The 23,697-nt window shown below is 36.4% G+C and overlaps 1 protein-coding gene across 1 annotated transcript; it reads left to right on the top strand.

Annotated features, from left to right (window-relative positions):
• LOC110255254 (melanoma-associated antigen B10-like) lies at positions 20,027-23,395 on the top strand. The gene is made up of 2 exons (XM_005673512.2): positions 20,027-20,087; positions 21,890-23,395. The coding sequence occupies exon 2, from the start codon at positions 21,942-21,944 to the stop codon at positions 22,986-22,988; it is 1,047 nt and encodes a 348-aa protein (XP_005673569.1). The 5' UTR covers positions 20,027-20,087; positions 21,890-21,941; the 3' UTR covers positions 22,989-23,395.

The raw sequence follows: 23,697 nt of genomic DNA on the forward strand, positions 1-23,697 counted from the left end.
TAAAGAAATTCCAAAGAATTGAAATAATGTAAATTATAGTCACTGATCACAATGTAATTAAGTATCGGTAATAAATAAACACCTTCACAGAGAAAGGTAAAGAAGCATGACAGAGTATTATATATTAGAGTAAAATGGAACAGTTAATTTGGAGTGTGAGATTAACAAACACATACTACTATACATAAAATAAATAAGCAACAAGTTACTGCAGAATAAAAGGAACTACATTCAATATCTTGTAATGATCTATAATAGAGAATAATCTGAAAAATATATACATAACTGAATCTTTTTGCTGTATACCTGAAACTAACACAATATTGTCAACCAAGTATACCTCAATAAAAAAAAAAAAATCTGAGGCAGAAACAATGTCATTCAAAAAGAAAACAAAATAAGACACAAGGATTCAAAAAAATTACTGTAAGCTTTAGGAAGACCCCAACAAGTTTCCTTTACACATAAACTGTAAAATGTGGGATCATTTCAAATTATCTTGCGCGATGACTACTAAAGATTTTCAATCTAGGTGCACTGAACTCTGCTTCTAGGGAACACTCAAATGTCATTAAGGATAATAGGTAGCTTGCAAATAAATCAAGGGCTATTTATCTTTTTTTTTTAAAGAAATGGAGAACAATAATGTCTTACAGTATAAGTGAACACAAGAGTAGAATCTAAGTCAAGAAATTGTCCTCAGAAATAGGCGTGAAAGAACAGAGTCAGTGAGACAGAAACGGGGAAATCCCAGAAAAAGTACCCACATTTTCAGAGAATCCTCTGAGATAAAGTAAGCAGAGAGATGCTTGCAACATGCAAAGGAAATATCCATCGCACTCCAGCTATGATAGAGATGATGCCAGTCACCAAGTATGTGTTACAGGTGAGATATTTGGAAAACAAAATGGGCTCTGGGAAGGCTATTACCAAGGCTGGGCTTCTTAATGGCTTCGGGTCGTCCTCTCATTCTTCTTCTGAAGTCTACTTTGTTGTAACTCTATTTAAAAGGATTTGTCCCTATAGAGTAAGTTCAGTACTCCATGTGATGGTGCACAACACTCTCCAAACCCAACCCATCTGCCACCTTTTTATTCTACACTCCCTTCACAATTAGGGTTGCAAGAATTAGCAAATGAGCAGAAGACCTGAATAGACATTTTTCCAGAGAAAACATACAGATGGGTAACAAGCACATGAAAAGATGCTCAACATCACTAATCATTAGAAAAATGCAAATCAAAACCACAATGAGGTATCATCTCACACAGTCAGAATGGTCATCATTAAAAAGTCTACAAATAATAATAAATGCTGGAGAGACTGTGGAGAAAAGGGATCTCTCCTATACTTTTGTGGGGATGTAGATGTGTACAGATACTATGGAAAACAGTATGGGGGTTCCTTAAAAAGCTAAAAATAGACTTTCCATATAATTCAGCAATCTCACTCCTGGGCATATATCCAGAAAAGATGAAAATTCTAATTCAAAGGATACATGCACTATAGTGTTCATAGCAGCACTATTTACAAAAGTCAAGACATGGAATGATTCAAGTGCCCATCATCATACTATATACTATACATATATATATAATGGAATATTACCTGGTCACAAAAAGGAATGAAATAATGCCATTCGCAGTGATATGGATGGACCTAGAGATAATCATATTAAGTGAAGTAAGACAGACAAAGACAAGTATCATATGATAGTGCTTATATGTGGAATCTTTTAAAAATGATACAAATGAACTTATTTATAAAGCAGAGATAGACTGAGAGACAGAAAACAAGCTGATGGTTACTAAAGGGGAAAGGGAGGGATAAATTCAAAGTTTGGGATTGAAATATACATACTACCATATATAAGATAGATAACCAAGAGGGACCTATTTTATAGCACAGGAAACTATACTCAATATCTTTTGATAACCTATAATGGAAGAGAATGTAAAAAAGAATATATGTATTTATATATATTATATATATATATATATATATTACTGAATCACTTTGCTGTACACCTGTAACTAACACAACATTGAAAATCAACTATATTTCAATATTTTTTTAAAAAAGGAAAGGGTAAAATGGATTAGACTTAAATATAAGACCTGAAACCACAAAATTCCTAGAGGAAAACATAGGTAGTAACCTTATTGACATCTTAGTGAGGTCTTACTAATGTTTTTGTGGATATGACTCAAAAGGCAATGGAAACAAAATTAAAATAGACAAATGAGACTATGTCAAACCAAAATACTTCTGTACAACAAAGGAAACTACCATCAACATGAAAAGGAAACCTACCAAATGGGAGAAGATATTTGCAAATACTATATCTGATAAGGGGCTAATATCTAAAATACATAAAGAACTCATGTAACTCAAAAAAACCCCAAACGGCTTTGATTTAAAACGTGGCAGAGGGAGTTCCTGCTGTGGCTCAGTGGTTAACGAACCTGACTAGTATCCATTAGGATGCAGGTTTGATCCCTGGCCTCGCTCAATGGGTTAAGGATCCCGCATTGCCGTGAGCTGTGGTATAGGTCACAGACACAGCACAGATCCTGTGTTGCTGTGGTGTAGGCTGGCAACTGTAGCTCTGATTCGACACCTAGCCTGGGAGCCTCCATATGACCAAAAAAATAAATAAATTAAATTAAAATTAAAATAAATAAATAAAAAGTGGCAGAGGATCTGAATAGACGTTTTTTCCCAAAGAAGGACAACAAGCACACGAAAATATATTCAACACCACTACTTATTAGGGAAATGCAAATCCAAACCACAATGAGCCATTACCTCACATCTGTTAGGATAGTTATCATTGAAAAGACAAGAAAAAAAAAAAGAGAGAAAGGCTTTTTACAGAAAACCTGCCTTAACTGATCCTTTTAGAAATGAAAACAAAACAAAACAAAACAACAACAACAACAAAAAACACCCTTATAATGCTATGAATCACTTGCAAGGAAAAAATATCTGGTCAGTGGTCTGATTTTTTTATTGAAGTCAACAAAAACATATTTTTGGAAAAAGAGATAAAGAGAGGTAAAGGGGGCAATTAGGTAAAACAAAAAGATCAATGTTACATCCAGGAATAGTAATTGGTTGTGAATAAAACTACTTCACACCAAGCCACATGAGTAAAATCTAGTCAATGAGCAATGACATTTCCCAACCAGATATAACAAGATATAGAAATACTGCATGTAGTTTCTTACTCAGATGGTGCTAATAAAATTACAGGATTCATGTTAAAGACAAAGGCAATGCAATGAAACACATAGCATGTTAATTCTGTGACTGGATACCTTTAGATAAATGATTGTCAACTTCTTCTGGAGATCTTAAAGCAAATGTCAGAAATGACCAATTTACCCCATCATATAAAAAAGGAAGACTTGGAGTTCCTGTCGTGGCTCAGCAGTTAATGAATCTGACTAGCACCCATGAGGATACAAGTTCAATCCTGGCCTCACTCAGAGGATCAAGGATCCAGTGTGCCGTGAGGTGCAGTATAGGTTGCAGATGTGGCTCAGATCCTGCATTGCTGTGGCTGTGGCGTAGGCCAGCACCACAGCTCTGATTCAACCCCTAGCCTGGGAACCTCCATATGCTGCCCACGGCCCTAAAAAAGCCAAAAAAAAAAAAGAAGACTTTACCAGCAACACAGCTAGATTATGTGAAGCAATACTTTATGCCTAAAATATAAATTCCAAACAAACTGTGTATTACTTATGACCTCCTTATAGTATATATCTGCCACCTGATTGCAAATTTTTTAGAAACGTTTGTTACAAAGTTATGGTTACCAAAGGAGACAGGTGGTGGGGGGAGGAATGGACTCCAGGTTTGGGATTGGCATATGCACACACAGAGGTATATGAAATGACTAGCCAATGGGGACCTCCTGTATAGCACAGAGAGCTCTACCCAATATTCTGTGATAATCTACATGGAGAAAGAACCTGAAAAAGAATGGGTCTGTGTATACATATAAATGAATCACTTTGTTGTACAGCAGAAATTATCACAACATTATAAATAAACTACTTCAATAAAACTTTAAAAAATGAAAAAAAAAAAGAAAATGCGAGAAATAACAAATGTTGCAGAAGATGTGGAGAAAAGGCAACCCGTGTACACTTTTGCTGGGACAATAAACTGGTACAGCCACCATGGAAAACAAATAGAGGTTTCTCAAAAAATTAAGACTAGAACTCCTATTTGACCCAGCTATTTCACCTCTGGGTATTTATCCAAAGAAGATGAAAATATTAATTCAAAAAGATACATGTACCCTTATGTTCATTAAAGCATTATTTACAATAGTCAAGATATAGAAACACCTAAGTATGCACTGATGGATGAATGGATAAAGATAATGCAGTATACATACAAAAGGGAGTGTATTCAGCCATAAAAAAAGAATGAAATCTGCCATTTGTAACAACATAGATGGACTTTGATGGTATTATGAAATAAATGAAAAAAGTCAGTCAGAGAAAGGTGAATACCATATGATTTTACCCATATGTGGTTCTAAAGTAAAACAAATGAACAAATAAAACAAAACAAAAACTCATAAATATAAAGATCAGATTAGTGGTTATCAGAAGGGAAGGAGGTTGAGGAGTGACCTAAACAGGGGGAAGGGGGTCAACTGTTTGGTGATGAATGGTAACTAGACTTGTGGTGATAATCATTTTGCGGTATATACAAATGCTTAATTGTAATGCTGTATACCTGAAACATATGATAAAATATAATAATAAATATCAAGATTTTTAAAAAGATGCGGTATATATATTATATATATACAAATATTCATATATATAATAGAATATTTCTCAGCCATAAAAAGAACAAAATCATGCTTTTTGTAGCAATATGGATGCACCTAGAAATTATCATACTAAGTGAAGTAAGTCAGACAAAGACAAATATATATCACCTATATGTGTAATCTGAAATATAAATGAATTGATATACAAAACATAAACAGACTCATAAACATAGAAAATAAACTTATGTTTACCAAAGGGGAAAGGGAGTGGGGGAGGAATAAATGAGGAGTTTAGGATTAGCAGATAAAAACTACTATATAAAAAATAGATAAACAAGGTTCTACTGTATAGCACGGGGAATTATATGCAATATCCTATAGTAAAGTTTCCCATAATATAAAATAATAAGAAAAATTATATATATATATATGTATAACTGAATCACTTTGCTGTACAGCAGAAACTAACACAACATTGTAAATCAACTATACTTCAATAAAAGAAAACAAACCTAAGGTTACCAGAGGGGAAAGGGAGTCCTTTTGATAGATTTTGTGTAATGTGAAATAAATTCACCTAAAATGTTTAATCTTTCTTAAACATTAATATCATAGAAGGAAAATAATGTTATATCTTCACGTCTCTTTCAATTTTGTGAGCCTTACTCCACTGCGACTGTCATTGACATAAATCTTGACACTTTTGTGATTACAATATTTAATTGTCCCATCATTCAAATATTAAGCCATGAGCTCTCACTATTTGGTCTATAACAACTTAAAAACCTTATTCCTCTGAGTATCTTTCAAGTTACTTTCATAATACACCATTATTGGTTATGATTGCTATATTCCATGAACCAATCTATGTATCCATACCAGAGTTTGTAGTCTTCTTCCACTGTCCCTTGAGACATAATCACCTACATACTAATTGTGTTTACCATTTGTAAACGAGAGGAAATCATTACCAATCTGAAACTCTTTAATGTGGAATTCTAAGTCTCTCAAATAAAAGATTAACATCTTTGTCTTGGAATTCATATGGAGGGTGGAGAACCACATAGATCATGAGTTTAAACTGGACATCCATGCTCAAATAAACCATGAAAACCACAGAGGATAAGCATTTCAGAAATACATGGTATGTCTGCAACATTTTTCTTACAGATCTATATCTGCTGTGGTTTCTTTCTCTATTATTAATGTCACCATAACACTCAAATGACATTTTAAAGTTATTAATGACACAGCCACATGTCAACAAACATCTTTTTGTCAGGGTATCAACCAAAGTATATGAATGTGAATGACTGGATTTTAATCCAGTTTTTTTCTTCTCCATTTTGGTTACCACCTTCTTTTCCAGGCACTTAAATTAAGCACTCTGATTTTTAATGAGAATTAAGCCATTCAGTTTTGTCTTTCAGTTGACTCTAGCTCCTAATATGTAAACAACTCAAAAAGAATTAATGTGAGAACAAAATACTGGGATTTTGTAAGCCAATAAACACCATTCTATTATGCAATCTATGTAATTGATGAGGGTTATTCCCCAAGGTATTCCAAAAGTTCTAAATAAATTTGAGGACTTGAGGGTCTGCCAGTGGCATTTATAATTCATTTTTTTCTGAGTGTTCTATTTAGCAAATATTTATTACATGCTTACAATGTACAAGACACAGCAAAAGATATTGCAAAGAATATAAAGGTAAGGTACTATTCTTACACTCTAAGAATGCAAGTATGTATGTTGATCTGATTCTTACATGAAGTATGTCTTTTAATTATTTTCTTCTTCTAAATCAATGGTGTAGTACCTTCCACAGATTCATATTTTTGGAACCTTGGTTAGAGAAATGAGAAACAGTTCCTCTATCACATTCTTATCATCAAATTAATCTATTATTTAAACAATATTTTAATTAGTAAATGGATATTATGTCCACATTACATCAAATATTTTGTCATTTAAAAATTTTAATTCTTAGTAAGTGAGTAGTTAATTTGCTTCCAAACTACAAGCTGTTAAGAAATGTAAGTACGTAGAGGATAAAAGGACAGATTAACTATTAATGTAATGTGCCTGCAATAGTTGACACCCTACTTAGCATGACCATTATGTACTACAGCCTACAAAATTATTCTTCATGCTCCCACAGCAGAGCTACAGTGCCATATGGCCATGCTTGTTTTTCGTCAAATAATTTTTACATAAACAGCTGGTGAACTGTTTTTATTGTAACAGTGCACATATTTTTTGAGACAGTTGGGAAGGATTGATGAAACTCTAGTCACTGCCTGTTTTTATGTCAGTGTTAAGGAGAAATTCAAATTCATATTTTTAAAATGTGGACTTTTGGATTCTTGTCGCCATGGCCAATTCATAAGGAAGACTTTTTTTTTTAATGCAGTGTAGGACTTAGTGGCATGCTTAATGCAATTGTAGCAAAAAGTAGAGATTAATTACAAGCGATCTTGAGTTTAACATGGCATATTCAGTATTTTGACTTTTACACTCATGAATTTTTAGAGGGAGAGCTGCTATGTTTTAGACTATTTTATAGGCAGTTTTAATATGACTATATTTGGTTTTGAAACACAGCTTCAACACATTCTGATAAGTGATATAATAACCAGAAGATTTTTAGCAGCTTTGTATATATCTTTGATTTGAGTTGATTTAGAGACTATTTGATCCAAAAGCATCCCCATCCTCTTTGACATGAAATTTCATCTGTTAAAATACTAGTGGTTTCAAGGATGCAAGTAGAAACATTTTCTCTTGAATTCTATGGTAATGATAATCATTCTTCAGGTTTTTGTAAGGAAATTACAGTGCTTAGAATGTTAAATGTTAAATTTTAAAATCTAATTTTATTTTAATATTTCAAAAATGTCCCTGCAACCAAAGGATACTCCCATGAGAATGCTGGCAAGGATTCATGTGTGATTATATCTCACTGATTCCTTATTTACAGGCTATTAGAGAAAATAAAATATGTTTCATGGATGCTTATTATTGCGCCATTGAAAAGCTTAGAACCTTGGGGTCAGAACAATCAAGAACATCTACCTGTCATACTAATGGTGTGTATAAAATATAAGAAGAAGGAAGATTTTTCCTAACCCTACAGCTTTCATTGCATTTACTGAGCTGTCCTTTATATATTGATTAATTCCGATTAGGGGCAATAGAAGTTTTCACAGAATAGTTTATTTTGACACACAAAATGGAAAAAAACAAGGATTTTTTTTTTCTACTTTGCTTAAGGTTTAACTTCCAAATGAAGAAACTCACTGTGAATAAGTTTTATAATAGGAAAAACATTTTGTGAGTAAATCGTCACTTAAACCTATGTATCTGATGCCAATTTGTTTATATGAATTTTAATTTATGTTCTACTGGTTATTTTCTCCCAATACAATATGCACCAGATGGTTGTTAAGGAGTTCCCGTCGTGGCTCAGTGGTTAACAAATCCAACTAGGAACCATGAGGTAGCGGGTTCGATCCCTGGCCTTGCTCAGTGGGTCGGAGATCTGGCATTGCCGTGAGCTGTGGTGTAGGTCGCAGATGCGGCTTGGATCCCACGTCACTGTGGCTCTGATGTAGACCAGCAGCTACAGCTCTGATTCGACCCCTAGCCTGGGAACCTCCATATGCCACAGGAGCGGCTCAAGAAGAGGCAAAAAGACAAATAAATAAATAAATAAACAAATAAAAAAGAAAATGGACTTAGTGAGACGACATTTTTTTGCAAAGGTGTTTTTTCCCCCAAATAAATCCATTCATATTACTTCACCAAAAAGTTTAGGTCTAAGAAGGTGAAAATCAACTATACAAATGACTAACTATTAAATAGAACATGTAACAACTAGGGATGGTTCTCTATGGGTGGCTTGCATTTCTGCATATCCTGCGAGGCACTGGCCACCCTTTGTTCAAGACAATCTTTTCAAGAAAGTCTGTGTAGCAAATAGTCTTGGAAGATATAAATAATGTCTCCAGAGCAGGAAAAAGATATGCTTTCTGCCCATTATACAAGATTCAGCTTTCTTAAGCACAGCGTTCGTCTACTGCAATGCAATTCACTGCATGTTCTGGTGTCACCTGGACTTCTTCATGTCACTCTGTGGTTACTGGGGCTTTGGTAACCAGTGCAAGAAAACGCAAATACTCTGGCTAATACCATTGCTATGAGTAATAATGTTATTTGTGTCTTACCCAAGAGTCTTGTGTTTTCTGCCAGCATCCATGAAACTGTGACAGGCTAACTTATCAGCTTGCAAGAATAAAAATCTTAGCCTCTTCATAGCTCTTGACAGCAACCACATATCTCTGTTTTTCCTATTTGCAAACAAAAATCAAACAAATTAGCCTTTAAAATATAGCCTTTAAAAGGTGTAAAAACAGATAGCATTTAAAATTTTCATTTTGTTCCTGTTTAGTTTTAATATATATGACCAGTTTAAATTTATTCAAATCATTTAACTAGCTTCAAATCAATCATTAAAAAATGAGATATGTAATAAGGATAAGAGTGAAAGTAAATCAAGGAATATACTTTTGATATCAGTTATCAAAGTTATCAAAGTGACTCTTCAAGCATTTTAAATTGGCAACTTGTAGCTCTGCATTCTTTTTAAACAAAACATCAAACTCACCGAGGTTAACTAATGATAAACTTTGTATTGTTACATATACATTATTTTTACTTATGTTCATATTTTAAATGTTGTCAGAACTGAAAGAATAACATATATGTACATATTATATATTTATAGATGATTTACATCTAAATTTTAATGTTTCAACATTTTTGTTATATATAAATTTATATATAGATATACCTTATTCACATATATTTGATGAATATATGTGAATATTTCACTACATCATTATTAGATCTTTTGTTAATTACTTATCTGAATTTCTTCTGTATTGAAGCATCATGAGCAATTTTAAAATGTAGGAAACTGGAGTTCCCATCGAGGCTCAGTGGTTCATGAACCTGACTAGTATCCATGAGGATGCACGTCTGATCCCTGGCCTTGCTCAGTGGGTTAAGGATGTGGCATTGCCATGAGCTGTGTTGTAGGTCACAGATGCGGCTTGAATCCCAAGTTGCTGTGTGTGGCTGTAGCATAGGTGGGCATCTACAGCTCCAATTTGCCCCCTAGCCTAGGAACTCCATATGACATGGGTGCAGCCTTAAAAAAAAAATAGTAATAATAATAATAAATAAATAAATAAAATGTAGGAAACTAATTCATTCTACACATAATTTGCACTGATTATCTTATATAAGTATTTAAAATACTTGCACACTATGTTTGCATGGTATTATATGCAAGAATATAGGAGAGAAACAAAGGTATCCACTGAAAAATTCCATGACTTTCTATCATAGGCTTTTGTCCTAACACCTTCCTCATGTATTTTTCTTTTAATTTTATATACTGCACAATTTCAAACATGAACTCCTGTGGAGGAGAGGGGACATACAATTTGACATCCAGGTGTAATAATGCAGATGTCATCACTGAGTTCTGTATACACATGGGCAGCAGTAGTAATTCCATGCCATAGTTATTTATATTACTACAGTCCTTGCTAGAGCAGGGAATGGCTTCTCCCTAGATTTCAGCAGCAGCAGGATTAATTTTCTGGCCCCACTGCTGACCACAACTGGTGTTGGTGGGGTTAGAGGTCTAGACAACATCACAAAGGTATTTATATCACCAAACAGGTACTGGTTGAAAGAATAGGTACAGGAGTTCCCGTCGTGGCGCAGTGGAAATGAATCCAACTAGGAACCATGGAGTTGCGGGTTTGATCCCTGTTCTTGCTCAGTGGGTTAAGGATCTGGCATTGCCATGAGCTGTGGTGTAGGTCAAAGACAAGGCTCAGATCTGGAGTCGCTGTGGCTGTGGCGTAGGCCGGCAGCTACAGCTCTGATTAGACCCCTAGCCTGGGAACCTCCATATCCCACAGGTGTGGGCCCTAAAAAGACAAAAGACAAAAAAAAAGAATAGGAACAGTTTTAGTAAATCATTTTTACACAGTTGCACTTGATGTCATCATGGCAAACTTGGAAGCCAGAATTAAGAGGATATTGTTGATCCTTTAAGAAATTTTTCTAGCTCAACAGACTATGAATGCTGTTAAATGTCCTTCAGATATAGCATTAGCATGACTCCACAGTTAGGACTGGACCCTAAAATCCCATATAAGTAGACATGAAAAAAACAGATTTTAGACATTCACCACAATATCATCAGCTTAAGGATGTTTGAAGTTTGTGCTTCCTCTTCTATTATCCTTGTTTTTAGACCCAGAAACTTGAAAAAGGCAATGCTAACATCTGTCCCTACTTGCTAGACAGTATGATAAAAAATACAGATAGGTCAAAAAGGAAACCAAAAATGTTGATGGTCATTATATCTAGGTTATATGATGAATAAAGCATTTATTTTTCTTTAAAATTAATTCTATATTGCCAAAAATCACAATTCATTCTCTGGTCTAATCCTGGAGACAGATACAGCAACAGAGTTCATAACTGGTTAAGGCATAAAAAATGGTGCAGAGATTAAGAATGTGATGAACAAATACCATATGTTATCACTTATATCTGGAATCTAATAGATGACACAAATGAACCTTTCCACAAAAAAGAAAATCATGGACTTGGAGAATAGACATATGGTTGCCAAGGAGGAGGGGGAGGGAATGGGGTGGATTGGGAGCTTGGGGTTAATAGATGCAAACTATTGCCTTTGGAATGGATTAGCAATGAGATCCTGCTGTGTAGCACTGGGAACTATGTCTAATCACTTATGATGGAGCACAATAATGTGAGAAAATAGAATGTGTACATGTATGTGTAACTGGGTCACCATGCTGTACAGTAGGAAAAAAATTGCATTGTGGAAATAACAATTAAAAAAAAAAAGAACGTGATGAATATTAGTGCATGAGATACTGCCAAAAGGCATTAGGGTTGTGGCTGATGGGTGGAGGTTCACTGATTAAACATGAATTTTAGGAATACACAAGTAGTAGAAGTAGGGTAAGGATGCCAGTTACATGAATTATTTGCCAAATTAATCAGTTAGATCTTAATAGCTGCTTTATGGTTTAAAAAATCAATGTGAATATAAAAATACGATCTACATGCGAATGATCATACCAAATGTGTAGGTAAAACAGAGTAATCAATGTGGTGATCAATCTCAAAGAGGAGTAGCTTATTTTGAGCAAAATACCACCTACCTGTGAGATGAACGGTCAGAAAGGTTATCTTTCTAAACAGGGTCTAGGCAATATACAAATTTCTCACACACTACATCTGACTCTCTTCTTTGGGGCTCATTCCTTGAGGTCACATAAACGTGCTTGTCTTAAATTAGTTCATTATTCTGTTTCATTTAAAATAACGTATTGAATGTTTCCTCTCCTTTATGGGAATTTTACAGTAACATGCTTCCACCATGGTAATAATGAATGTTTATTAGTAATACTGTACATGGTTAAACTACTTTCATTTTTTTTTAACCATTCTGGCTTCAAAAATTGCTCATGGAAGACTTATTTAGCCTTAGTTACAAAGCACTGTTACTTCATTTTTTTGTTATTATGATATTTGGGATTGGTTTAATTATCACCAACAAATATTAGGAATCAATTCTAGATAAAGGAGTAAGGTGAGCCCTGAAATATCTAAGAGATATAAAGATCAGTGGAAGCATACGTATATTTACAATACCATATATTTACAGTACCATCACAGTCATGTGAAAAGCAAAAATACATGGAAAGTTACTCAAATACTTGGTGTATACAAAGCTAAGAAGTACTAAGTAATAGCTGACTTATGTTTTACCAATGGATTAAAGAAAGTGCATAATTAAGCATACCAATAAAAATCAGATATTTGTGTTTCCCTAAAGTTCATTTTGTTCTATTCTGAATCATATTTGTAGTCTTATTATTCTTATTTAATATTCATATAATATATTCACAAAACCTTAGTGTACAAATGCATACACATGTGTAACCCATTCCCTATCAAAATACAGTATTATTCCACCACCTTACAAAGATCAATCACGCCTTTCCCAACCAATTTCTATAGACCACTTCCATATCACTCCTCTTCCAACTTTCTGATTTCAACTGTAGATTAGATTAGCTTGTTTCAGAACTTTTAACAGCTTTATTAAGATGTAACTGATATACAATAAACTGCCTGTATTTAAAGCGCACAATTTGACGTTCTAATCGTGGCTCAGAGGAAATGAATCTGACTAGTATCAAACAGAGGTTCGATCCCTGGCCTCCCTGGGTTAAGGATCCGGCGTTGCCAGGAGCTGTGGTGTAGGTCGCAGATGCGGCTTGGAACTGATGTGCTGTGGCTGTGGCATAGGCCCGCTAAAGCTCCAATTCTACCCCTACCCTGGGAGCCTCTGTATGCCTGAGTGCGGACCTAAAAACACACACACAAAAAAAGTGCACGACTTGATAAATTTTGGCATATGAATACATTCATACAACAACTACAATCAACATAATGAATATATCCATCACCCTCGAAAGGTTCCTCATGCTCCTTTGTAATCTCTTGCACATCCCTCCCAGCCCATGCAACCACCGAATGATATCCTTTAATGTCACTATACATTAGTTTTCATTCCCTAGAATCACATATAAATGAAATCATACAGTATGTGCCATGTTGTCTGGCTTCTTTCACTAAAAATAATTATTTAGAGAGTTATGCATATTATAGGTGTATATCAACAGTTCATTCTTTTTACTGCTGAAAAATATTCCCTTATACATATATAGCACAGTCTGTTTATCTATTCATCTGTTGGTGGACACCCAAATTATTTCGTCTTTCACTATTAAGAATAAAGATATTATAAACTTTCATACACATCTTTGCATGGGTACAAGCTTTCATTTCTCTCAGGCAAATGACTGCTGGTAGAAGAGCTAGGTCATGTTACAGATGTATGGTTAACTTTTAAAAAAACAGCCAAATTGTTTTCCAAAGTGGATGTACCAATTTATATCCTCACTAAAAATACATGAGAGTTCCTTCACATCCTTGGCAATACTCTGTACAATCAGTCTTTTTATTGTATATATTCTGATATGCATGTAGTGGTATCTCACTGAGATTTAAATTTTTATTTCCCTAATGATTAATGGTGTTCTGCATATTTTCATTTTCCTCTTTGTCATTCTTAACTGTCTTTTGTTGAACTATCTGCTGAAATCTTTTGACCATTTATATTGGGTTATATGTTTTTTTATTGTTGAGTTTTAAAAGTTCTTGTAAATGCTGGATACAAGCCTTTATCATATATGTGTCAAATATTTTATCCCACTCTATCGTCTTTTCATTCTCTTAGCTGTTTCTTTTTGAATAACTGAGGTTTTTAATTTTAGTGGAATCCAATATATCAATTAGTTCTTTTATGAATTATCCTTTTGGAGTAGTATCTAAAAACTCTTTACCTAGCCCAAGAACCCAAAGGCTTTCTCCTATGTATCCTTCTAGTAGTTTTATAGTTTTGGATTTTACATTTAGATCTGTGCTTGATTTTTTGCTATTTTTTCTGTATAGTGAAAGTAATGGATCAAAGTGTGTGAGTGTGTATGTGTGTATGTTATTTCCAATTGTTCCAGTATTATTTTATGAAGAGACTTTTCCTCACTGAATTGCCTTTGTACCACGTTGACAACTGGTTGCTTAGATGTGTTAGAGTCTATTGCCAGTTCCTGTTCTATTTCATTGATCTATTTGTCTATCTTTACAAAAATACCACACTATGTTGGTTATTTAGTTCATAATAAGTCTTAAGATCAGGTAGTGTTAGTCTTCCAAATTTCCTTTTCTTTTTCAAAGTTATTTTGGCTATTCTTGTTTATTGTATTCTCATACAAATTTTACAATATACCAATTTCTTACCAAAAAGGGGGGGGGGTGGAATTTTGATGGGAATTTTGTTGAACCTAGAGATATTCTGGAGAGAAATGACAACTGAAGGGTCTGGTTTTTTTTTGGCCGTACCCATAGCTTGTGGAAGTTCCCAGGGCCAGTGATTGAACACGCAGCAGTTTCGATCTGCAACAAAGCTGCAGCAATGCTGGATCCTTAACCCGCTGTGCCAAAAGGGAACTTCCTAAAGGGTCTGATTTTCCAATACCTAACTCTTTTATTTCATTTATTTCCTTTTACTGGGCTGGTAGGTGACTCTATTACAATGTGGAATAAAAAATAATGATAGTAGCTATTCTTATCTAACTCTCAATTTCCAAAGTTTTTCCACTAAGTATGATGTTCACTATAGAGGGTTCTTGGGGGGGAGGGGGGTAGACATCTATTATCTAGTTTGATAACATCTATTTTTATCATGAATCAATATTGATATTTATAAAACAATTTTCTTTATCAACTGGTGTATCTGTCTCTTTTAATCTGTCAATATAGTATGCTAGCTCTATACTTATTTGCCCTCAGAGTCACTCCTTACTCTTTCTTTGCTCTTATCTCTAATGTTTCAGAGATAACTCCTGCAGGCTGCAATTCCTAAGTTTTCCAATATTCAGCTGCTGTTACAGTTCAGGCAATGAGGACAGCAACAAAATTAGTCCAGGAGGACAGAAACAGCCAGTTTTTCTCCTTCTCCCTCTCCCACTCTGCATCAATTAGCTTCTCCTTCAATGGTTACATCTCTATTGCTCTAGCCTCCATCATATTGCTTAACTATGGTTCTAAATTCTGCTGATCCCAACTCCCAGTCTCCAGTAACACTATCTCTTCTCTTTGTCCATCTTAGAGAAAGGAGCGATTTCCTCAAGTCGCAAAGTTGCCTGACTCTATCCCGTTTGACTTCTCCATTACTTGAGTAATCAATTTCTTGCATTAAATTCTACCTGAGGTATTGATTAAGAGTAATTTCTTTTTTCCTGAATAATCTCTGACAGTTGCATTTAGCTAATTATATTGGTTGATTTTTTAATGTGGAACCCTCCTTTCATTCCTAGGAAAAACACAACTCACTCATAAGCAATTAAATGTACTCAAATCTCTTATATATAACCAAACCAAAACAAAGCAAAACACCCCCTGGGATGCTGATACCTCCTCTAAATAATTTTCTTTCTTTTCTCCCTCCTCCTTTTCACATCCTCCAAAAAAATGATTTTCTCCACTTACTAGTATTTGTGTGTGTATATTATATTGAATATAATATATTGAATATAATATATATTCAAAAAAATTTTAAAAGAACATAAGGAATACAGAGACGTTCAGCTTGTAAAGAATTCCAGCACTACAGATAAGGCTCTATTAGCATTACTTGTGGGAAAGAGCCCACGTGGTACTGAAAGAGACATTTATAGCCTTAATAGATGTATTTTAAAAGTAGTGTAGACACTATTGAAAACAGTATGGCGTTTCCTCAAGAAATTAAAAATATAACTACCATATGATCCCACAATTCCACTTCTGGGTATTTCTTTGAAGAAAACAAAAACACTAACTTGAAAAGATATATGCACCCCCATGTTCATAGCAACATTATTTACCATAGCCAAGAAGCAGAAACAACATAGGTCTCCACTGACAGATGAATGGATAAAGAAAATATTATGTCTATGTAATACATATACACATAATGTAATATTATTAAGTTATGAAAATAAGTAAGCCTGCCATTTGCCACAATATGAATGGATCTTGAGGAAATTATGCTCAGTGAAATAAGTCAAAGACACTTATACCTTGAATCTGAAAGAAAATGCACTCAGTGATGATAAAGAACCTACTGGTCGGAGTTCCTGTCATGGCTCAGTGGTTAACGAATCCGCCTAGGAACCATGAGGTTGCAGGTTCGATCCCCAGCCTTGCTCAGTGGGTTAAGGATCCGGTGTTGCCGTGAGCTGTGGTGTAGGTTGCAGATGCGGCTCAGACCCCACGTTGCTGTGGCTCTGGTGTGGACGAGCGGCTACAGCTCCGATTCGACCCCTAGCCTGGGAACCTCCATATGCCACGAGAGCGGCCCAAGAAAATGGCAAAAAGACAAAAAAAAAAAAAAAAAAAAAAAAAAAGAATCTACTGGTGGTTGCCAAAAACAGGGGGTGGACAGTGGGCAAAATGAATAAAGGTGATCAAAAGTTACAAATTTCAATTTATAAAATAAGTAAATCCTGGGGATATAATGTAGAGCATGGTGACATGGCTAATAATACTGTATGTGCATATTTGAAAGAAGCTAAGAGGGTAAATCTTAAAAGTTCTCATAACAAGGAAAAAAAGTAACTGTGTGGTGATGGGTGTCATCTAGACATACTGTGGTGATCATTTCACAATATTTACAAAAATTGAAGCATTATGTTGTACACCTGAAACTAATATAATGTTATATGTCAGTTATAACTCCATATAAAATAAAATCCATTAAAGGGAAAAACAAGCACAGAGACAACAAGAAATTAGGGGAAAGAACAGGCTAATCTGAAAAAGGGCTAAAATGATATCTGTAAATAAATAGTTATTGAAACCAAAATACCAATGAACCAAAAAATTTAGAAATATTTAAAACATGCAAAAATTTCTAGAAACTAGAGAAAGAACACTATATTAAAGCCCCCAAAATACAATGTAGGAAATAACAAAAAAAAAAAAATGCAGAAATGATTAATTAAAAGACAATGAAACCAACTAACAAAAGCCTGTTCTGTAAAAAGATTGATATAACTGACAGTTTTATAGTTATTATCAATTACAAAATAAACAGAAGTGATATTAGTTAAATAATATTGTATAAAATATAAACACAGAAAACAATTAAATATTCTAAGAGAACATTTTTAAGTATCATTACCAAATGGTGGACAAGGATAGGTTTTTACACAAAGATATATTTCATCTAATAAACTGAGAAGGAATGACAGAAAGAGAAAATTAACACTGTGAAACCTTTAATTAATTAATGGATAAATATGCTAATCTTCAGAGAATGCAAACATGAACACAAATGGAGACAGATATTAGGTTCTTAGTAATCAAAGTTCACTGTATCACCTATGGAGTAATCTTTAAAGAAAAAGAAAAAAAAAAAAAAGGAAAGAGAAAAATGTTGAAACTTAATCTGATCCAACTTTAACGATTTAAAGAAATAGAGAGGGAGAAGGACACCAGTGTTGCAATCAGCAAAATCCAGGCCATATGAAACCAGACTGAACATAAGATGAGGTCTTTTTTTTTTCTTCAACAGCAACAGAAAATGACAAAGAAAAAGAAGTAATGTTAACTATGGGGGGGTGTAAGACCTATAAATTAATGGACATAAAAAGCGATGACTTTATTTGACTTAATAGGCTTTATGTGACTTTAACTCAAGGAAAAACATTTTAAAAATATGTCAGGTAAGTGAAAAATAATTAACATGTGATGATATTACAGTGTTAATTTCTTAAGGCAGGATACATGTAATTGGTTTATGCTTCATAAAGTGTACATACTTATCTTTTAGAAAACGGTACTGACATATTTAAAGATGAAATGGTATGATATCTAGAATTTGTTTCTCATTATTTCAGTGGCAGAGATGAGGATAGGTATGGGTATAAATGGAACCAGATTATGTATGTATTGACGATTGTTGATTCGATGTCAGGTGTAATTGTTTTATTATAGTAGTCTCTCTACTGCTGTGTATGTTTGAGAATGCCTCCAATAAAAAAGAATAGGCATGTTGCCATTAAATTTGAAACTTCAATGAAAATAGACCATTATTAAGAAAAAATATTAATTACCTGATCGGCCCAAACAGAAATAGAAACCTGTAATTGAGAAATTATAAACTGAAACTCTCCTCAAACTTTCAGCCACCTTCAAATGTTTTAGCACAAGGGAGTTCTACCAAATAATGAGCAAAAAATTAACCATCATCTTATGTAAATACATATAAAGCTTATAAAAATATGGGAAATTTTTCAACTCATTTTCCCAGGCTGGCTCTCCTTGATAAGAAAACCAGCTGAGGATACCCTGAAAACAGAACAGTTGAGCCAAGCTCACCCACATACAGGCAAAGATCCTAAATAAATCCATAGAAGGTTCAATATAGCAGTGAATTAAATGGAAAAAAAGAGGCTGAATCCAAGAAATGCAAAGATGATATAACATTAGGAAAAAACTGCCTAAAATATTACCACATTAAAGATAAATTTTTTAAGATGCATTTAACCATGTACTGAAATGAAGAAAAATATGTGGGAAAAAACTCAACACGAATGCATAATACTATTTAGCAAACTAACATGAGAATGGAACTTAATTTCTTAAAATCTACTGCAGACGAACTGAAATGTGAAATGCTAATTGAGGTAAGGAACGAGATATAGCAGTATGCTATCATCTCTACTGTTCAAAACGGGACTTGAATGCAAAGCAAAAGGATAAGAATACAAAAATAAATAAATGCTAATAATATTAAAAGAAATAGAGAATATTTGTTGTAAATATGATCATTTTAGAAAATCCAAAGAAAAAAAGGCTGTAGATTATTCAAATCAATGACTTCAGAAAGCTGGTGTATAACTGTACTAAAACTAAAAGCCTTATGTACAAAACAGCAATTATTAGAACAGGTACATAACATATTTGTTACAAATAAGGGTCAAAATTGAAATTAATTTCACTACACTGTGTAATGTTGCATATGATAAAAAGATCTGAGTTTCACAAAATTATGCAGATCTGCCTCTTTGTAGAAAGCAGAACTTTTCAAACAGAAAGTTTGCAAGCGTCTATACTGATAAGTGACAAGACCCCATCATCGCTATGAATTTTCTCTGACAGCTCAGAATTTGTCCTGGGCCCCCCTACCTTGGGATGCAGCATCTCGGTCTCACATCACGCCTCGGTCATGGACCCGTTATCTGCAAGGGTTTAAGTTGAGAAACTGCCCACAGCTTTACAGGGAAGTGGTATTTCCCAAGAAGCCTTTACTCAATGCACCAGGAGCCGAAATGAGACCTACCTCTGCAGAGAGGACCTTGTGTACCACCCTCACCAGAACAAAGCGGGTACCGCTGACCCAAGCCCCACCTCTGCCGTGGGCCCTTGGCGGCCACCGGCAGGGGTACCGGATGTGTCGCACACCGACTTCCGTCTCTGGCGTCTAGGAGGTTAGAGCGTACTGGGAGAGGAGCGGCGGTACTGGTCGGCCGACAGCGGAATCCAGATTCTATCAGGCGTTTGGTAAGGATATTAAATAAGTTTTGAGGGACCTACTAACCCCAAAGACAGAAGGCCCCATAGACTTACTCGCCTTTGGCCCTGGAAGTTTCTGGGATTGCCCGACGTAACGCCCTGGGAATTTTCCTAGAAACTCAAAAAAATAATAACATTGGACCAGGGTGTTGGCATCAAGCCAGTTGAGGGACTCTAGGACCTCTCAGGGGTCAATAAATAACCCTATATGAGTTCGGGGGAACTGCCCCTCCCCCATTCAGAGGCGTCTGATCAACTCCCTGCCCCTGCAGTCAGCTCTGGGAGACCCCAGGAACGGCTGCTGGACTGGGCAAACCTGACGTCCCGTCTGGCCACTCTAGGAGGACAGGATATTTGACCAGGGTGTCTGCATCAGGTCAGCAGGGGAAGGAGTACCAGGCTCTGCCAGGAATCAATAAATGCCCCATTTCTGTTCTAGGGGAAACCACTTCCCCAAGAGCAGTGGAGGCCCACCCCTGAGGTCACCCTTGGCGAGGGGGGTTGCTGGGGTCCTTGGATGGGCTGTAAAACCCATATAACCCGTCGCTTCACATTTTGGTGGGGTGTGTTTGGCGGGCGTGGGAGTAGAGGGGGAGTATATAAAAGCCTTGGTCTAATGCTAGCCAAGTCAGATTCTCAGAGGGAGGAGTCCTAGGGATGGTGTTAAGTTCAGAACCGTTAGGAAGGACTAAAGGGAATTCCTTCCTTGAGACAAAGAGGGACCCACAGAATACGACCCCTTTTATAAGCCTTGATGTCAGGCTAAGCAGGGCTGTCAGGCTAAGATGTCTCTTACTTTATCTCAGTGGTCACAGGAAGATGAGGGTCTTATTAGAAGAAAGTGACTCAGCTAGGCCCTTTTAGAAGTCAAGTGAGGACTGAGGGGTGGTACACAGAGCCGGGCCCTTCCTCTGTGGTCAGGGCTAGGAAGCCCTGCATACTGAGTCTGTCATACCGAATCTGCCTCCACCCCCACTGCATATTCCAGAGTATCAGGTGCATGAGAGCCTTAGTCTGATTATTACAGGCCTCAGGTCTACAGAAGGGAGGACACCAGTTAGTCAAGGGGAGGAACCATCACAAGGAACATGCTGATTGAGGGGACCAATCATCACAGAACAGAGGGTATTTCACAGAGCCCTACATGTGATGTCATCCCTGGAAAGGGTCCCTTTTGAAGATTTGTTTATCTGAGACCTCCCTAAATTCCTGCTAGGACTTTCAGAGATGTGAGGGCCTTACTCCAAAGGGATAGGTCTAAGGTCAGCCAAGGGAGAAGTCCCAGGCCCTGCAGGAAACCAAGGTGAGGACTCTCGGGGAAGGATGAGAATACTAATTATCCCAGGCTGGAGAGGGCATTTCTGTCATTCCAGGGTGTCCCAGGGCAGGTGTGTTCAGATGAGGTTCCCCCTTCAGTTCCTCCTCCAGGATACCAGGGATGTGAGGGCTTTGGAATGAGGTGTCAGCAACAAAGCAGTTGAGCAGAGGAGCTCAGGTCCTGCCAAAACTGAGAGAAATACCTGCTATTCAAGAACAGGGGAAGTTATACAGGGCCCAGACTTGCCAGACTTTGTATCAATGCCAGTAAGACTCAGGGCTGGAAAGCTGCAGCCTAAGACAAACTCTTAATTACTTCCACTGAGTCCTCAGGGGAAAGGCTGGTCAGAGGAGCTTCATGGGTTCCTAGAGCAGTGCCTGCACAGAAACCTGTAGAGATGGCCATCAATAATGCCCAAGGCTGTATCTCCCTGCTAAAGAGTATCACATTGTTTCATCCTCTTTTCCTCCAGGTCACAGAATCAGCTACCTCCTTCCCCATACTTCTGCCTGCTGTCACTCATCATGCCTCGGGGCCTGAAGAGTAAGCTTCGTGCCCGTGAAAAACGCCGCCAGGCTCGAGAAGAACCCAGTGGTCTGGTGGAAGCTCAGGCTGCTGCACCAGAGGAGGAAGAGTCTGCTTCTTCCCCTTCTGCTCATTTCAAAGATGTTCCCCAGAGCTCACCTACCACCGGAACACCTAGCAGTCTTCAAGTATCTGCGAGAGTCCGCTCTGCCACCATGACCGCTGCAGGTGTTTCAAACACAAGATTTAATGAAGGTGCCACCAATCAAAGGGAAGAAAGAGCGAATGCCATACAGGCCCAAGATGCCCTTGAGCACTGGCCCAAAGGCCCCATAGACAAGAAGGTTGCTATGTTAGTGCATTACCTTCTGTATAAGTATCAAATGAAAGAGCCCGTTACCAAGGCAGATATGCTGAGAAATGTAATCCAGATGTATAAGAATCACTTCTATGAGATTCTTAGAAAAGCCTCTGATCATTTGGAGCTGGTTTTTGGCCTTGATGTGAAGGAAGTGGATCCCAACAGGAATACTTATGTCCTTGTCAACAAACTGGAATTAAGCTATGATTCAAAGCTGAGTGATGATAGAGAGGTTCCCAAGACCGGTCTGCTGATGACTGTTCTGGGTGTGATCTTCACAAAGGGCAACCGTGCCACTGAAGAGCAAGTATGGGAAGTGCTGAATATGATGGGGTTATATGCTGGGAGGAATAACTTCATCTATGGGGAGCCCAGGAAGCTCATCACCAAAGATTTGGTGCAGGAAAATTACCTAGAGTACCGCCAGGTGCCTGATAGTGATCCTCCTCGCTATGAGTTCCTGTGGGGTCCAAGAGCCCACGCCGAAACCAGCAAGATGAAAGTTCTCGAGTTTGTGGCCAAGATCCATGATACGGTCCCCACTGCTTTCCCCACCTGGTATGAGGAGGCTCTGAGAGATGAGGAAGAGAGAGCCCGAGCCAGAGCTGCAGCCAGGGCTCGCACTGCTGCCATAGCCAGTGCACGCTCCAAGGCCATAGCCAGCAGCTTTTCTGGCCCTAAGTGAAGGCTGAAGAAGATTATTTACTACATGTTTGAAGAGAACAGCTAATGTTCTCATTAGTGGAAGGTTGGTGTAGGGCTGGAGAAAACAGAGTATATTAACCTATTTGTGTTCCTGTTCTATGTAGTAACTTGGACAAATTTGTCTAAATATTGTTCCTTTTAATAGAAAATTTAACTTAAGAATCTGAGTTTATGATGATATAAGTCACACAGTTATTGATGTTTTACGAGGCTTAGAAGTAAGAGTTTTACTGTATATAGAACAGATTGGAAAAGTTTCCATCTTATTTAGTTATTTGTAATGTGATGTCATTAGATTATGATTTCCTTTGAAATGTGCAAAGAAATCAACAATAAAATGGTTGGGATCAAAAATAGAGAAAAAAAGTAAAAGATAATAAATTTTTACATTACCTTATCACACTTTGTTGTTCTATAAAATTAAGAGCTGTATACTTGGATGTGCCTTCTTTATCCAAGAATGTAGTATTAATTGCATCCTAATAAACTAGAGCTCTTGCACAATGTCTCATTTATTTCTCAAACATCCCTTGAGTGTCTGCTCTTTGGAAGGCTCTGTGCTACTACTGGGAATGTCAGGATAAACAAGACACACCTTGTCCATAGAACTGTAGAGTCCAGGAACAGCTATCAAGTAAGGAAAATGGTGAGATACACCCTAAGACCTAAGGACAGGCCAGAAGGAGGAG

The sequence above is a fragment of the Sus scrofa genome, chromosome X (genome assembly GCF_000003025.6).
Source record: "Sus scrofa isolate TJ Tabasco breed Duroc chromosome X, Sscrofa11.1, whole genome shotgun sequence".
NCBI classification, from domain to species: domain Eukaryota; kingdom Metazoa; phylum Chordata; class Mammalia; order Artiodactyla; family Suidae; genus Sus; species Sus scrofa.

Bases quoted from the DNA above. Each gene is read 5' to 3' on its own strand.
- LOC110255254 (XM_005673512.2), top strand. From the start codon at position 21,942: ATGCCTCGGGGCCTGAAGAGTAAGCTTCGTGCCCGTGAAAAACGCCGC.